The 19,054-nt window shown below is 45.7% G+C and overlaps 1 protein-coding gene across 1 annotated transcript in view; it reads left to right on the forward strand.

The window, feature by feature from the left end:
• Positions 1-19,054, forward strand: part of LOC146810143 (E3 SUMO-protein ligase KIAA1586-like) — a 46,751-nt gene that overhangs the window by 12,565 nt on the left and 15,132 nt on the right. The window contains exon 3 of the mRNA XM_085614946.1: positions 16,031-16,071. Coding sequence (XP_085471072.1) covers positions 16,031-16,071 — 41 coding nt within the window. The remainder of the gene's footprint in view (positions 1-16,030; positions 16,072-19,054) is intronic.

Genomic DNA, 19,054 nt, shown 5'->3' on the forward strand with positions numbered 1-19,054 from the left:
ACCCCCAAGGTAGGCCCTAGCTAGCCCTATAGGCAGGGTGCTATGTAGGTAAAAGGTAGGATATGTACCTTAACTGTGTGACATGTCCTGGAAGTGACAAACAGCATATTTTGGTTTCTCACTGCTGTGAGACTGCCCTCTCATAGGTTTGCATTGGGGATTCCCCGATATGTGCTTCAGTGGTAATTTCTGATCTGAGAGGGGTAGCTTGACCATGTTTGGTATGTTTGGAATAGTAGTGATAACTCCTGGTTATTGGTGAAATCAAATGTATTACTATTTTAGAAATGGCACTTTTAGAAGTGGGCATTTATGTGTGCTTATGTGTCTATGTGCCTCTGCTGGTTTGTGAATTGACTATCTGGTTTTGGAGTGACTGGGACAGGGGATGTGAATTCTCTTCAGACAGCCATTGGGGGGGGGGGGTGCTGAGGTGTGACCTTAATTTCCTGTATGAGTCAGAGCTGGGCTGAATAGACCTGGGCTGCATATGGAGTGGTGGGAAGAGATTTTCCTTGCACCTGAATAGGCCCTGTCTGCCCTGCCTCCACCCCCTGCCAGGACACTACACCAGTGAGGACAGAACTGGTTTGGACTGGGCTCAGAGTCCTCTGCCAGAACAGAATAAAAACTTTGTGCAATAATAAGTAAAGGGGCTATGACCCCATATTTGTGGCTTGGAAAGGAAGAAGAAACTGAGTGGGACGTGTAGCAAGGGGCTGTTGTGCTGGCAGAAAGAACCGCCACTGGGACTTACTTGGTGTGCTGATTTGGGGCCTGCTGGGCTACTGAAAGGACTGCAACCTTGCTGAAGAACCCTCATGTGCTGGCCTGCTTGCCTACACCCTACTCCCTGAGATTGCTCTAAGTGTTCCCCAGGGAGCATTGTGCTGCCCCTGCCTCTGCTACTCAGCGCGTGGTCAAGCGCTGCTCAGCTTCTGGGCCACTCAAGTTGCGCATTTGAGAGCACCTCACGCTGGTTATTGGAGCCCGAGGCAAGGGATCATTCTGCCACGAAGTGAGTGTGAAGCACTTCATCTCCCCACTGTTTGGGTGGACCAGCGTGGTATGAGCGCCGTGGGTTTGCCCACATCTTACACTGAAGTAGGTGGAGAGCTTATGGTTTTGAGAGCTGGTTGGTGTCATCCCTTCATCTTGCCACATTGCCAGGGCTTCCCGTGGTGTGCCCTGAAGAGAGTGCAGCCTGCCGGGGGTGTTGCCCACATTGGGCCTGTGTCCAGGATATCCTCTTTGCCACGAGACACTCGAGATCACTGAGCGGCCGCTCTGTCTACACCGCAGTACTCTAGGTGCTGCCTAGCAACCTCGAGACACCAGGAAGAGCAGCCACGATGGGAACAACCCTGCCCAGTGGGACGGTAGCCTGTGAGCCTCAAGGGTGTGCTGCAGCCACACAGAGCTACCTCACCGCAAAATAGGGGGAAGGGAGCCCCTGTGCATCCCGCACAGAGCTGAAGGTGTGCAAAACTCGAGGAGCAATTGAGTGCCTTTCCCTTGCACCAGCTCACTGGCGGTATTAGTTCTGGCGGCTGCTCCGCACGACCACGGGCAGCTGCCTGAGGGAATGGCACAACGTGGGGCACTTGCCTACATTGGGGGCACTGGATCTTGATGTGAGGACAGGGTGAAACCGCAATGAAGGCCCGATGCCTGGATTCTGAGGTATTCCCCAGTGTTACCACATTTCGCTGTGGAGAAGAATTACCAGATAACGGGCAATAGGAGTGTGGAGGAGCTGCATCCTAGGTCCTTCGTTGATGATATTTGTACTGACCACCTGCGGCAAGTGCACACTGATTGTTTGTGAACACTGGTATTTCAGAAGTGTTGTGCCCTGATGTAATGTTACATATTACGGGGATATCCACAGTGATGGTGGATTTATAATGTGGTATGCCAAAGGTAATCCTGCCAGTACTTACTGGTTACCCTAGCTGTAATGTTTATGACAGTGGCCCGATTGGCCAAGTGATTTGTGTAATCTGTGACGTCATGACAAGTGCCTAGTGGCACAGTGCTTTATGTGATTGTGGTCTAATGTGTTTTGCGAATAATACAAAGGATATTTTTTATATAACCTTGTGTGGAGTCTCTTTTGTGGTGTGCCTAGTGTGTCACTGCTGTGTGATTGTGTTGCGCAAACGCTTTACACATTGCCTCTGGGTTAAGCCTGACTGCTCTGCCAAGCTACCAAGGTGGTGAGCAGGGGGTTATCTTCAGTGTGTAGCTCCCTTGCCCTGACTAGAGCAGTGGGTTCTCCCTGTCTTAGGTGTGTACCGTAGCCAACCAGAAACCCCATTTCTAACAGATTCCATGTCCACGGCCTGAAAATTAAATGCTACTAGTGGACTGCAGCACTCATTGAGCCATCCCCTGCTTTGGCACTGCAGTGCATGTCCCCAGGCATAACATTGTAGGCTGGTTCTGCAGTTTTAAAGCTGCACATTCAGTGTCTCAAAATAACCCCTTTTGACAGGCCCCAAACCTTCCTTTTAAATATAAAATCAGCCCTAAGTTGGCCTTATCGTCCATATGGCACGGTGCATGGTATTTAAATGTTAAACATATCCTTACAGTGACAATGCCTTAAAAGCTATTTTCACTATTGCAGAGTTGACCGTTCCATAGGAAAGCAGTGGGATGCAATATTAGGATTATTAAATGTTACCTCCAACAAGGAAACAGCTACAAATGTAAATGTTGTTATCGACTGTGGAGTACCCTGGAGGGATCGCAGGCTGAACTAGTTTAGGCAGAGATATACCTAACTGGGGGGCGAGGGGGGTAGGTAAATTTGCCAAATACCTAGAGGAAAGCATACAGAATCTTGGCATCCTAGACTTAAGGCAACTGAATATGAGTGACTATACATTTAAGAAATTTGTGAACAAATGCATACAGCAGAAAAGCAGGTTGGAAGACAAAGCTACACGGATAAAAAGATCGCATGGGTGGTTAGTAATAAACTCATAAAACATAAGCAAGGAACAGTCCTATTTCAAGGCAGCACGGTCATTGACGATCAAGAGGGGACTGATAAATATGCCATTTGGATGCCTTCCAACGTTCTGTTTCGTCCCCAAGTGTCAGAAGCAGGTCCAACCAGAAGATGCGTTTTGTTGCTTGTGTCATCAGGCAAAAGAAACGTTTGTACATGTGCCCAAACCCCCTGCTAGTACATTGGAGGTCATTGTTGCGTAATGAGTTCTTTGCTTTAGATGTTATAACCTACAGGATGGCGCTATACAGGATTTAAATCCAGAGTTTTATGCTGAATATTCGACTGGTGCAGTTTTGAGCAATTTTTAACAAACCGATTACAATCCTTACATAAATGCTGTCCATTGGTTTGAAAGGGTTTTATAAAAGACTTAATTTACAAGGGGTTGCTAGGGACAGTATAAGAGAATTATTGATCCCTATCCCGCAGCCACTGTCCAGCATCAATGAAAAGCTCAGTCAGGTGATGATCATGAGTAAGCGCCTCATTTCTGAAGCGTTGGATGCTCTGATTTCACAGTAAATGCTAACTTTGTACAGCCAGCTGCAGCGAATGCTACCTTTGCACAATGTTTGCACCAGGCACCCAAGCCTATCGGGCTGCTAGGAGCGTGATAACAAGTTTGCCTTGTCGCACAGTCCTGCCAAATGCTGCTGCCGAGCACTTTGACAATGCTTCTTTGCACAATTGCAGTATGTATGCCGTACAGTTGCTCCAAGCTCATTGCACTAGGCACTTTTGATAAAGCACTGTGCGCATAAACACTTACTAGGCAGGTAACCGCGTTTTAGTAGGTTCAAACTTCCTATGCCTCCTTGCACAATTGCGCTAGGGCACATTTTAAGCACCTTGATAATGCCTCTTTGTACAGTAGCGTTGATGTTTGCATTAAGCATTTCAAAAAAGTTTTGTATGCTCAACCCTAGCAGGTGACATGAGTTGACGTAATGTCTCAATGTTTCCACTGTTTCCCCCTGCATATTCTACAGCCTTTACGATTCTTTATGATCATATATTCATGTCTGTATTTTATACTCTGATGTTTTTCCTGTGCCCACTTACAAGATAAAGGAAGGTCAATGGTTTTAAATTGTCAAAATCTCAATTTTTTTATCTCGTTAAATGAACAATGAGACTCAATGATTGCTAGCTTATTCGTCTATGTATGGCATGATTTTTTAAACCTAGCTCTATGCATCTATGATGGACACATTGGCACTTAGATAGCCTTAAGTAGAGATTTACTGATTTTATAAGTATTGTACTGTTTTTTAATCAATAAACACAAGATTGATTAATTGACCTCCACCTAGGAAACAGCTAAAACATGTTTGTTTTTCTTTTTGAAATTTGATTTGTGATAAATATTTTAGGAAGATGCCTTTTAGAAAGTTCCCTTTGTCCTGCCTGAAATACCTGGAAACTAAATATGCAGTTTGCTTCTCCTCTTCTACCAAACAATAATTAGCATGTCAGTAGGCATGAAGGATGTGTGAACAAGGTATGAACTTGCGCCCAGGGCAGTGAAAAAAGACTTTGGGCGTGGGTAGGTACAGTTGTGCCTTTGACAGGATGGCTTGTGGGCAGGGCATAAGGACTTGATTAAAAAAAGAGGCCTACCCTGTCACCAGCAGATGTAGATAATACCCAGGTCTGCACTCTTATTTTGTCCTCCTAGCCAGACCAGCCTCCATCACAGGATAAGATCCTCCTGAATTGTCCTGACCTGCTTGACAGCCTTTTGGAGTATTTAATAGGACAGTTGCGGTGCACTTCAGAGATGCATCCCCTGACCCAGGCAAATGTTAGCTGACACTTGGGCAGGGCCCTTCTTTTCTTCTCCCAATCAGTAAAGGCCCATTCACAGTAGGCCTTTTTTTTACATTAGTGTCACAGCCTGTTTGACAGGTCTGCTGGGCTGATATATAACATTTGGGGAACTATTTGAAGGAGGAAAACGGAATACCAATACAATTTGTGTATATCCACTGTCTGGTTGCTTGAAGCTCAGCGTTGTTCTATCAGACTTCTGTCTTAAGTTTGTTGGGGGTATCGGGATAATCTAAAATTGGATTTTAGTGTTAGATGTGGGAGGACACTAGGATTACTATAGTACACTCCCTATGCACAGCCAGTGCTCAGTTTGAGTCTGTGGTTGCTGATGGGGACCACTAGCGCTCATCATTATGGACTGGAACTTACTTTTCCTGATTGGGACATTTCTAACCCTGGGCCACGAACACCGCTCCGCTGGTGGGGTTTGCGGATTTTTGGCATACTCTGCATTCTGCGGAGAACGCGGAGTTCCTGCAAAACTTCTGACTCCGGAGCGGAGCTCAGCCCCGGACCTTTCCACGTTTCCACCCCCAATAATTATTTTTCAAATAAAAATTATAATTAAAATAAATAAAATTGCACTTACCTTTATCACAGCGTCTCTGGGCCGCCCTCCTCCTCCTCGCTGTAATCCCCTACTTCAGGCGTACGTCATGATAGGACTGCGCATCCATGACGTACGTCTGACGTAGGGGAGTCTGCAGGACCACGGCAAGGAGGAAGAGAGCAGCCCGGGACACTGTGATAAAGGTAAATGCACTTTTATTTACTATAATTGTAATTTTTATTTGAAAAATATTTATTGCGAGAGGTGCGGACTGGAGCTCCACAGAGTTTTTTCCCAACTCCGTAGAGCTTCACGTAGAGCAACTCCGCCTGCTCCACCCGGGGTTAGACATTTCCCCAAACCAGGAGATAGAAAAACAAAACAGAAAGACTGAGGAAGAGATAGATGGAAACACTGTTACAAACAGACAAAGCAGGAACCTGCAACAGTGAGATAAAGGGGAAAGAGTTGTCTGGTACTGGATTAAGGAAACATGAGGCAGATTGAAGACTACGCAGCCTTGGGTTTGGGTGCGCTGACATTTTAATGGCACCAGCTGAGGGCTTCTGAGCAGAGCTTTTCGCACGGGCTCTCCCATTTCAAACACTGGGCCCTCAGAGCCCTAGTTGAGTATGGCCGAAGACTTTCACCTTCTTGAAAATGCCCAATGTGGGTAAAGTTAGCCCTGGTCACCTTTGCCCCATTGGTTAGGGGTCATTCCCACCCACTAGCTAGTGCCAGGCATAAATGTGGCACCTTCAGGCACCAAATTTGGAGCTTTCTTGGACCGTAGGAAGATCGGAAGAGGACTGAAACTTCTGTTTGCATCCCGAGAAGAGGCCTGGAGGACTTGACCTGCTCTCTCTTGTACCAAGGAGAATGAAATGGACTCCTACGGCTGGCCCCCTGTTAAAGGGGCAAGGACACAAGCTACAAAAGGCCTTTGCCTACAACTGACCAGTGGAAACTAGTTCTGGACTGGACACTGATGTTTGGCCTGACACCCTTGCGAGTCTTCGCCTGGGGGTGGGGGGGTGTAAGAGATGGAAATATACGGTGTATTGGGACATAAAGGACTAAAGTCAGAAGCTAAAAATCTGGTTAGTGTATGTGACCCACGGTCCATAGCAGTCACATTTAATTGCGCCTAGGTCTTGTTCTACAGCGACCATTGACTATCATTGGCACTTGGTGTTATTTCTATATGAAACATTAAATATGTAAAGTCCAATTCCCCTTAAGATTTTATTTATTACATTTCACCAAATTTTACTAATTTAGTTTGGAATTTTTATTGTTTTGCATTACTATTTTCCTACTTTCTTGGTATTGCATAAATACTTTACACATTGCCCAGAGTTAATCCTGCCTGCTTTGTGCCATACCTACCAGGGGGTGGAGCTCAGGCTAACTTAATGGCTGTAAAGGTTCACCCTGACATGGGTTGTGAATATTACTTGAAGTGAGTACCTACCCCCTCAACTAATAACCTGCTTTTTACTAATGTTATCTCATTGTTTCCCACCCAAGTGTGCTCCTGTACATTGACATTCTTAAGGTCTGCAAATTATGTGTCTATAACGAGATCACAATGATATACTGTTTCGGGCTGGCGACATGGTGCTGGGCATTTTCTGCTTCAGAGTATGGATAGACCATCTTATGTTGAAAACTTTTTGGAGTCTACCCAGCCAGACCTTGCTAGCAACTTCAGTGAGAGGGTGAGTTCTAGGACTCTCCAATGGATTTAAAGACCAGGACAGTCATCCTGATTATTTTTGCCATGCCAAAGACCCAAAACTGACAATAGCGAGGGACATTGGGCTACACAAGAGTAGAAAAGGCTCCCATACAACAGAAAACAAATCTGATTTCTGACCCTGATGCTTTATTTTTTTTTATACTAAGAATCTTTTTAATGAAAAGAAGTTTCACAGATCAACAAGACAAGCGTTGCATGTAATGCACTCAGATGCAGCGACAACAGCGACTTCGGTCATTTTGCAAATAAGAATATGAGCAAGATAATAGCTGTTGCCATCAGACAATCGCACAACCAGGTATCCTACAAATGTGGCAGGATAAACTGTCAGTTAGTGCAACCGCTCTGAGGATCTGGCATAGACATTACAAGTAAAACAAAACAGTAAAATACAAACAGTAAGGTGCAAATGGCTGAAGTAGCTAAGTCTACAAGGGACCAAGGGTATGAAATCCCTGTCGTCACCTGGTAAGTAAGGGAGGTAGGTTAGCGGAGAGGGAGGTCCACCAAATGTGTTGAAAATCCCCTGAGGCTGCCTCACAGTGCCTGCAGAGATCTGATGTAGTGCAATATATAGCAATGGAAGCGAGTCGGTGCATAGTACCACCGTGTCATCGGTTTATAGGCTGTCTCATGCGAAATGCCATCCGTGGTGTCTGAGTGACATTGGGTTTGATTAGGCCTGGGCGTAGTTTACGGATTTTTGCTACGCTAAACTCCGTGAAGTTACAAAAAAACTCAGCGAAGTTCCACAAGTGGTGGAGTGCAGTGCGAACTGCAGTTTGTGCTGGTATTCCTGCTGCTCTGGTAGAAATTACTTGGCAAACTCCGCGAAGTGCAGAAAACTCAGCGAACGGAGCGAAGTTCACCACCCAGGCCTAGGTTTGATATGTGTGAGAGTGTTCCATACCGGAATGCTGGAGAACTTGATAGGCCTCTTGTGCCGTCATAGGCCGAATCTTACGCTGCAAAGGGGGTAAGTTGTCTGGTCGCACCATCTGTGTTCAGGGGGTGGAGTGCCCAGTGGCATAATTGGCAATATTGCAGGCGAGCCGTTTTGGGTATGTGAAATTCTTGTTTACAGAGGTCGAATGTTTCAATGGAGAGCCCGTCAAACAGGTCACGCACTCTACGACAGTCCCCCGCATCCCAAGTACAGTATGAATGGGGTTCTAGGGCCAGAGTGAAATCTGGATTGCGTGTCGGGAGTGTTGGGCGACGGAAATGTGGTAAGTCCGCGTTGAATCTCAACTTCGTCCTAAATTTCGAGGACAGTCCTGGTAGGGGTCGCCAAGTAAGCACTCCGTGGCCTTGCATATTCAAGGAGCCAGGCATGATCCCAAAGGGGTCTGCAAGTGACTGCCTGGACCATGTGAAACCATTGTTTCTTGCTCTCCCTCACTACCCACTCCGATATAAAGCAAAGGTGTGCCGTCAAGTAATCTTCCAAGCGATTGGGACACGCCAGCCCCCCCTCCCCCCTCTCTTGGGAGCATTAGGATGGAGTTAGAGAATCTGGGTGGTCTTCCTCCCCATATGAAGGCATGACTATATTGCTGGAGATGTAGGATATCCTTGTAGGGAATGGGCGGGGGATCATTTGGAACAAATATAGGACCCTGAGGAGGATGGACATCCGAACGGCGTTGAGCCACCCCAGCCAGGACACGTGTAGGGGCTGCCAACATCGAAGGTCGTCTAGGACAGATTTTCGATATGGGGCTTTGTCCAGGTCGACAAGGTAGGGGTCAGCTTGAGGCCCAAGTAGCAAATGTCATGTTGGGCCCACTGGAAGGGGACGAAAGCTTGGTTAGCGGGGAGATCCTGCCTGGGAATGGAGAGATTCAACGCTTGGGATTTAGATATATTGACCCGCAAGCCGGAGACCTGTTCAAAATCTGTCAATTCGAGGACCACCGCCGGCAAAGAGGACATGGGCTGGGTGAGCGTGAGATAGTCTGCGAACATTCTCAATTTATGTGCCCAGCCTCCGAAGGGGATTCAAATAATGCTATCCGTCTGCCGAATGGTGATAGCCAGGGGTTCCACCATTAGGGCAAATAGTAAGGGCAACAAGGGACACCCCTGACGAGTAACCCTCATTAGGCGTATTGGCTGCATGTGAGAGACATTGACACAAACAACAGTAGTGGGGCAATGGTAGGGAGCCATGATACAAGATATCATGTTCAGGCCCAGATCAATTTTTTTAAGCAGCGCTGCTAGAATTGTCCACCTGACCCGGTCATAGGCCTTCTCCGCATCGAGCAAGAGAAGGTAAGTGGGTATAGCACGACAATGGAATTTTTCCACTAGATAGGTGATTCAGCGGATATTATCCACCCCTTGCCGGTTACAGATGAAGCCAACATGGTCGGGGTCAATCTGGCCAGGGAGATATGGCTCCTAGTGATTTGCCAAGATCTTAGTATAGAGTTTAGCATCCGTGATTAAGAGTGCATTGGGATGATAAGAAGTGCACAGTGTGGGGTCCTTGCCAGGCTTAGGAATGAGTGCAATTTCTGCCGCCGCCAGCGTCGGGGTGAGACCTGAGTCAGAAGAGAATGTATTAAAGAGCCCTAGGAGGTGGTCCTGGAGGAGGGGAAGGAAGACTTGATAGAAAGCTACCGGGAGCCCATCAGGCTCAAGAGTTTTACCCAGCGGCAGAGCCTTCAAGGCCTGCTGTAGTTCAGCAAATGCGATAGGGGCCTCCAAAAGGTCCACATGGGCTAGTTCGATAGGATCCCAAGTACAGGAGCCAAGGTAGGAAATGTGGAGTGTGTGAAAAGTCCCGACCTCTGAGTAAAGGGCCTGATAAAAATCATAGCAGGCTTGTTGTTTTGTCTGTTCTGTGATGGCCCAGTCAATGGTGTTTTTCTTGATCTTGGCTATACGAGTGCGAGTGTGCTGCTGTCGTATGTTTGCTTGCTAAGAGTGCCCCCACATTATCTCCCCCCTTGTAGTAGTGCTGTTTCAAAGCAAGCAAGGCCCTTTCTGCTTTATTTGTCCAGTGAGCGAGCAGTTGGCTATGCAGCAGGGCCAGCTGTCTCCTGTTAAGACGGGAGGGGGCAATCTGGTCCAGACGCTCCAAAGATTTGATCATGGAGGTCAAATCCACTTCAACCAGACGGAATTCCAGTGCACGTGCATAGACAATGAAGGAAACAACCCCCCAGATGGTAGCCTTATAACCATCCCAAAAGGTGTAGGCCGAAGTTTCAGGGTGGTCATTAAGCTAAAAAAAAAGTTGGTAATCCCCTTTCAAATCTATGCCATGTCTACTGGGTCCTGGAGGAGGTATGGGGGAATCACCTGCGAGGTTACGTCTGGCACGAACGTCCGAGCCAACTCCATACAATTTCCACTGCACATGATCTGATATGGAGATATCCGTAATGATGCCAGTTTCCATATCTCTAAGGAGGGAGGGAGTGAGTGAGAGATAGTCTATTCTGGAATAGGAGGTGTGAACGTGTGAATAGAAAGAGAAGTCGCAACTATCAGGGTGTTTGTACCTCCAGGCTTCCACCAGGCCCATATCCGCGATGTCTGTCTTGAGTGCTGCTGACATTGCCCCCGTACCCTAAAAGGGGAAGCAGTACGATCCAGCCTCGGGTCCCAGACCACGTTCAAATCCCCACCCATGATATCACCTGGTCACACAATAGGTTCCCAAGGAAAAGATTCTACACCTGATTTGGGGCATAAACATTCAAGAGTGTGCGGAGGTGCGAGCCGCGTTGTATGGTAAGTTTCACAAACCGACCACTGGTGTCGCGCACTGCCTTAAGTACATGTGTTCAAAAGCCTGCCTTACACTCCCTCTGTTCTAGTGGGCGCATGCACGCTAAAATGGTGGCGGTATTTCGGGTGAAGCATATGTGATCTGTCAGCCTTTAGGAGATGAGTCTCCAGGAGCAAGATGAGATCCGGGTCGTGTGAGAGGAGATAGCGCCATATTTGCATCCTCCTATTTGGGGAGTTCCGACACTTGACATTAAGGAAAAGCAATTTTTGATGGGTGGCCATTGCGAGGAAGAGGAGGGTCAGTGACTGTGTCTCCTAGTACAGACAAAGGGGTGTGTCTGGGGGTGGCACGGTTGTGTCCCAGTAAAGAGGCATCGACCTCAGGAATGCAAATCTCAGAGCAAGGGATGAAAACCAAGACAATCCCATGCAGAATCCGGGGAGAAGATGGAACCTGGGAGGAGAAGATACAGGTACATGCAAACAAGTATCTGTTGAATGAAGACAAAGTAAGGGTGGGGCCACTCTCTTTCCAGGCGATCGACCTGTTGTGACCAGTGCACAAGCATGCCAGCCACAATAGAGGAGTCACTCTCCCACTGTGTAAATCGAATGGGGGGGGGTGTCCAGCAGCAGGAAGCAACCCCTAGGCTGCAGGGGAAGCATCCCATCATGGCATGGGGGACTGCAGATACAAAATGTCCACGCACCCCGGTCCTACGCAGCGTGGCCAGCACAAAGCCACCAGCTGAGGCTGCTCATACCTATATGATCCATACATTCCTGGACCAACTCAGTCAATAAGATCAAAACAAGTGGGTGCACATCCGCAGCATCTGTCCCAGGCTGCCAGGGAGAGTATCAGGTGAGCCTCCCGGGGGACCTGTTTTCCAGCACTCGCAGGCAGTGTCACAGAGTTGGGGATTCCCCAACAAGGTGGGTCTCCTGCTTTACCTCCTCTCTATACGGGGTCGCAGCAATCTGTGGTGCCAGTTCATAGAGAACCATTGGTCGAGGGAGCTCGGGAAGGTATTGAGTTTATTTCACAGAGGTGTTGAATAATATCTCTTTTGGTCTCATGAGATGCCGCTACCTTGTGGGCTCTGTCCATGTGTCCATGTGGCAGGGCGCCACCAGAGACCAGACAGGCCTCAAGGATTCCCTGGGGTGAGTCGAGGAGGTGATGATATGCCCTCAGACGGGTCTGCTTGGAGCCCGAGCAGTTGCTTGGCTTCGGCCAGGGAGCAGATTGTTTGTCTCTTGCCCTCCGAGGTGAACATGAGGACAAAAGGATGGCCCCATTGATAACGTATAATGAGGTTTTGCAGCTTGTCAGTGATGGCCGGAAGTCCATGCGATGGCGAAGAGTAACAGGGGAGAGGTCCTGGAAGAGTTGAACAGAGAAACCACGGTACCGCAGGGTAGCTTTACTGTGTACTGGTTTCATGATGACCTCCTTTTTCACAAAGAAATGAACGTGCGTCAGAATGTCCGGGGTGGATCCAGCAGCCCCGAGGTGGCGCCACACGATGTGCCCTGTCCAATGCTGGAGGGGAGGCATCATCATCCTCGTCGCGTATCACGTGGAGACGCTCTGTAGTAAAAGCCATATCAGTAGAAACAACAAAAGAATGATTGTTAAATAACTAGGAAAAACTAGCCAGTAAAACAGCGTGGGAAAACAAAATTTATTTTATAAAAGAACCCTCACTCACCAACCTGGTTGGTGACATGCTTCAACATAGGGTTCCCACCAGAGAGGCCGAGTGCCTCCCTGGTGTGCTTCGACGCCTGAGGTACAGCGGAGCAGGTTTTTGTTGGGGAGAGGGATTGTGAAAGGTGGTGCAAGTATTAAAAGGTGGCTGGTTTTAACCAAAAAACGATTTATTCCAGGCAAACCAACAACTGTTTAAAAGCAAGTGAAACAGACCTAGACTGGCTGGTTAGGATAATCAGAGTTGTCTGATTTAAAATAAGTGGAAAGAGCAGGTCAACATGTTTCAGCTTATTATTGCGGATTCGCTAAAGCATTCTTCAGGACCAGGGGAGATTCCACGGCATTATGCGTACGCTAAGGCGCACCCTAACCTGTGGAACCGTGCGAGTGGTAAAACGTACGGTTCTACCAATGTGGCCTCCTGGGATTTCCTAGGCCTCTGAACTCTGCAAAAGAAACAAACAGGACACACATAAAATTATAAATGTGAGGCGATGGTTGACTGTTGTACACACATTCGTTTGGTGCAGAATTTTTTTGGATAATCCCATGCTGTGATTGGGGAAAAGTGAAATTTAAAATTATACCGCTGGTGCCCCTAATTCAGGCACTCATGTGCAGTGTTTAACAGCCGCTCCAGATTTGAATTTATCATGGAGGTGTCCAACTACAGGACAAAGCCTGTGATTTATATTGCCATTTAATTATAGACAATGCCAAGCAATCATTTGCTAAATTGTGCCTTTGACCTGAACAGTGCTCGTAAAAGCGTACTCGTGGATAAAAGCACTAAGCATACTAACAACCGATGCGCTAGCAATGTCTGGCAAGCGCTCGGGCATGTGCACATGCATGGTAGAACTTAAAAACAACACAGTAGCATGGAAATAATGATCGGCTTACTCGAAAACTGTATGCGTTTTACTTCATGGGTCCGGGAGGGGGGATCAATGTGCTATAGTATCTGTAACGATGGATATGAGAGAATCAGGAACAGCAAATCAGACCTCATTTTGGTTATTAGTCAGTCACTGAACCCTGTCTACACTTACTTCCATGCTCACACACTCCCGCGGGAAACCTCACGCTGTCCTCCTCGGCCTGAATATTACCGAGTATCGGCAAACCCGGATATAAGAAGCCGGTTCCCAATCACGTGACGCCTGGACGGCACGTGTGACGTATTGGCAAAACAACTAGAACGCGCCCCATAGGGGGCGATTGAAAAACTTTTCTGCACCAAATGAATGTGTGTGCAACAGTCTACCATCGCCTCACATTTATAATTTTATGTGTGTCCTGTTTGTTTATTTTACAGAGTTCAGTGGCCTAATACATTTTGGCACTCGTAGGCTTGAATGGACAATCTCACACTGGAGATGAAAAGATTCCTTCCCTGCCTGACACTTCCCTACTTGTACTTCTCTTCAGAGGTATGAAGTTTGACAACAAGTGTGAGCAGGCAGGAAAATTTAAAACAAGTACTGGCAAATCTGATTGGTCTCGCTTATTACTGAAAATGTATCTTCAGTCACTGGTGCTCAGTATATCGGTATACACTTGCACTTTGTTGTTGATCCTTACACTCATGCCTCCAGTCATCCACCTACTGACTCATTATGCAAGCACATGATTTAGAAACAGGGCCATGCGGCACACTGTAGATCAAATGAGCAACAAATAAAAGCACTGTTTGTGGAGCACTCTTTAAACAAAATGGAGAAAATTGAAAACTACATGACTGCCCCACCAACCCTAATGGATGGCATTTGTTCACATGTGATCAGACCAGATCACCCACATGGCAATTGAGATAATTGCTGAAGTTGGTTGACCCACAACTCTATGCTGACCCTCTAACAGACCAATGGCAGTAGAGAGGAGTGGTGGTGGTGGTGGTGGTGGTGGTGGCGTTGGTGTGTGTACTTTTTTTCTAATTGTATATTTTTTATCTTATTTCATTACAAAAGCTGGGCAAACAACTAAACCTGGTATGCCCTCCCAATAGCGTTTAACAACGATTATCACTTTGCAAATCTTCTATCCCCGCGGTTTGCCAAAATGGATGATCATCATCATCATGGCCCTTTACTACAAAGGCAACCTGAGAGATTACTTAATACAATATCAGTCTACAAATTTGAACGTGTAGTTTGAATTCACCCTTAAGGTTTTATTGGCTTTAAGATGTGCGTTTCATAAAACACACATCAGGCCTATTACCTTTGTTGCAACTTTTCATAATAAACAGATTAGGCCTATTGACATCTGATATAATTTTTTTGTTTAACCTATGAACTAATCAGGCCTATAGCCTTTAAAGTTGGCTTGTCACCCTTACCAATTCAGGCTTGATGTTCTTAACATAAGGTTTCCCACAATGGCACCACCTTAGATAAAACCATATCATAAATAAGAACAAAATTACAGTTGATAAAAAGAATATACAACACCTTTTACGGTGGCCTAATAAGGATTTAACAGTGCAAATCCTCTACCACCAGGGTTTGCCTACGACTGTAAAGTGCATGAAAACCTTTGGCTACTAAGGTATCGGCAAGGTTCGATGTAACACATTATCAGTCTGCAGTCTTTACCAGAGTGTGGTAACAATCCTTCTTGAAGGTGTATTTGCTTTAACATGCTTTTCACAATAAATTTGCCAAGCCTATTACCCTCGTCATACATTTTCATACAAAATGTATCAGATCTATGGTATCGGACATAACTTTTCCCATTAAACCAAACAAGACTATGGTCTTTATCTTTGGTTTGTCACCATAACCAACTCAGGCATGTTGTATTGCTGATAAATTGGCAAAAGGAGTGGAGCTCTAGATCTGCTTTCGAAGGCGTGGAAAAAAAGGCACTGACACTGATGCACAGGGATGGCGCTTATTTACAGCTTCACTCTGTCACTTCCTGGGGAGAACGAAGCCAATGCGGAGCCGGGCAGTGGCAGGAGCATTGCTGAGAACATTTCCAGATCCAGTCTGGTGTCTGGGGATATCCTAAAATGAAGAATCTGTGGTTTGATCGCGTATCAACCAGAAAGAGTGTTCCTGAAGGTAAGTAACGGGTTGAAGATGTACAAAATTACATTTGACAAAACAATATACAGTTCCTCTTGAAAGGTAGTATGTCTATAGAGCAAACCTAGCCAAAAAGCAGTGAAGTGCAGACAATGTTCAAATTCCAGCATAAAGTGTGAGTGATCGGAAAGGCAGCGGGTTTGTGGAATTTTAATGCATTGTGATGTAGTGTTCTTTAAAGAGGCAAGTCTTCAATTCTTTTCTAAATTGGGGCAGTCCTGAAAATATGGTGATGTTCCAGATCCTGAGTCCATAGATGTAAAAGGCCTGCTGCCTTGTCTTGTTTTTCCTCTTTTACACTTTTTAGGCTGTAAGAGTCCTGGCTGTGAATGTGCTGAGACTTCAGAGGTGAGCTTTTCTGTAAGGTAAGTGGGGGTTCGCCACTGTTTTTGAAGATGTTGTGAGATGGCAAGGGGAACCAATGAAGTTCCATCAGGATGAAGGGGATGTGTTCATATTTCTTTGGGCCCTCAATGGGACATGCTGTGGCATGTAATATGCTCTTAAGGGGTGACAGTGTGGAGCCTTGGAGGCCAGGCAGTAGAGCGTTCTCACAATTTAGGTGGAAGAGTATAAGGGCATGAACTGCAGTTCGTAATTCGTCAAGTCGCTTTCTGGGAAAAACTGTGTCACTTTCCTTAAAAGAGTGAACTGGTACCAGGACATTCTTTGGTTTTTGGAATTGTGTTCCTTGGGGGTGAGATTGTTGTACAGGGTGAATCCAAGTGACTTGGAATTCACTTAAAGTTGAAGTTCAAAGCTGTCAAGGTTCATGTCAGCCAGGTGTGTACAATTTCTTGTTCGTTGTTGGTAAATAACAGGAATTCTGTCTTGGTTGGGTTGAGCTTCTGAAAGGTGCTGGACATCCAAGTCTGGATGATATGCGGACAGTATTTGAGATGTTGGATGTCTTAAGCAGAAGGGACTCCCATTTAGAATTGTGTATCATCAATATCTTTGTGAATCTTAATGCTGTTATCTGTGAGAAGAGCACCAAGCGGATCCATGTAGAGGTTGTCGATGGTTGGGCACTGTATGGAACCCTAAGGGACTATGTAGGTGATGGGCATCTTTTTTGTGACCAGGAGGTGCTCATGTGAACAAACCGGTGGACGCTGAAAAGGTAGGAAGATTACCAGTGAAGTGCATTGCTGATGAATCCTGTTTAAGACTCCAGAATGCATATGACGGTTTGGTAATCAACTGTGAAGAAGTAAGCTGAAAAGTCCAGTAATATGAGGAGGCAGAGGGTCTACTTCATCTGCTGTCAGGAGGGCACCCTGCAATTTGTGAGGTAGTAGTATCTGTTTTACAGCTAGACATAGTTGTGCTAGAGATGTGTAGCATCAATGTGATCTTGGAGTTGAACATGTGCTGCTTTTTCAGTGGTCTTGTTGACGTCTGCTAGGTGAGTGATGGGCTTGTAGATGCCAAGGTCTTCTGGCTCTGGTGCAGGTTTCTTTAAGAATGGGAGGGCCTGGCCTATCTTGAGAACTTGTGGAAAGATGCCTTCAGTGGGGCAGGCATGGACTATGGTGAGAGAAGGTCTTCAGAGAGACATTTGAAAAAGAGGTAGCTTTGAGTGAGTTGAGTAAATCATTGAGCTCTGCAGTGGTTGTGCTGTCTAATCTTTTTGGACCTGTTGGATTTTTTTTCCCCTTATGATCCAGTTATGCTTTGTTATAGTCTATATGTTGTGTTACCATCTGCCAGCTTGGTATGAGCATTTATTAGTGCGGACCAGCAGCAGTTCTCGTATTTCAAAGGTACACACTGACTTCACGTTTTAGACTTGGATTTATGTTTTGTTTGAACTTTGCACTATTATTAAGGGTTTACATTATATTTTGTAGAATGTAGCTTGTAACCTATGGTGGATGTTTTTGGTTTCTATGCTGGACCCACATAATTAGGTTAGTTTCATAATATTTAATACCTTTTTTATTTACCTATTTTACTAAAACAAACTGGTATGCAGTTATCTTAGATTCCTTGGTGAGTACTACAGAAGTTTGTGACTCCTGACTCTTTGATCTCTGAATCTCAGAATACTGGACTTAATATATTTTTTACCGTTGTTAAAAAAGGAAGAGATTCACCAAACGTACATAACTTTCATCCTCACGTTGGGTATTCTGATGGTATTTATACCTTTGCAAACAAAAAACAAAATTGAAAAACATTGTCATTTACAATGCCAATAGCTCTAACTTTCATGAATGCAAGGCCGATTGCCTTGCACATGCTCGTCTTTCCTGTCTGCAGATGGATTGTAAACAGGATGTTTACAGTACAAGGGTGCTGAAGGCCTGGACGTGCCCTTAGATATTTTAAGTGAGGCGTGGATGTTCACATAGTTTTCCCAAAAAGTGTTGCAGTTGTTTAGAAGGGTGTTGGCACTGGATGAGGAGCTGATAGGATTAGAGCAAGTTCAAGCATTACATTGTCCTTGGAGAACTCTTTGAAGGGTCTGAAGGTTTAGTCTTCTCTTTGGGCTGATCTTTGTTTGTTGGTAATTAGGTGAAAAGAGAGAGAGGGATTGTGTAGTGGTCCTGGGGCTTGTGTGGTTTGCATTGGATTGTTGGTAATATGGAGTAGATAAGGTCAAGTATGTGGTTTTTAGAGTGTGTTTATGGTGAGGATTGTGTTTCTTGGGGTTTTATTTTAGCTTGTGTGTGATGAGATCTAAGAATATATAAATGAAATCCTTGTTCTGTCCAGGAGGCCTGAAGAGGAGATGGAAGGTGGCAGGCTAAGTTGCAGAGAGTGGAAAATGGCATATCAAGGGGGTTGAGTGTTACTTGCTCGCCTAGGGTGCAGGAGCAAGAGAACTTATGAATGCCAATGACACCTCCTCCCTTCTTCTGTGCACGGTCCAACCAAATTCAAATGATGCTATAGCTTCTGGAGAAAAGAATTTCTTGGTTGTGCAGGTGAAGTAAGTGATGTGTTCGAAATGTACAAATTTACATTTGGTAGAACAATATACAGTCCCTCTTGAAAAGGTGTAACAAAGATTTTATGTATATAGTATTTCTACAGAGTGAACCTAGACAAAAAGCAAATAAGTGCTGTACATGGGCAAAATCCAGCATAGAGTCAGAGTGCTCAGAAAGGTACGTTTGTGGAATGCATTGTGATGTAGTGTTCTTTATAGAGGTGAGTTTTCAACTCTTTTCTAAACTGGAGCAGCCTTGGGGCAGTCCAGATGATTATGGTGATGTTGTTCCAGATCCTGAGACCGTAGATGTAAAAATCCTGCTTCCTTGTCTCGTTTTTCCTTTTATACACTTCTTAGTCTGCAAGAGTCCTGGCTCCGGATGTTCTGAGA

The sequence above is a fragment of the Triturus cristatus genome, chromosome 7, assembly GCF_964204655.1.
Source record: "Triturus cristatus chromosome 7, aTriCri1.1, whole genome shotgun sequence".
NCBI lineage: Eukaryota > Metazoa > Chordata > Amphibia > Caudata > Salamandridae > Triturus > Triturus cristatus.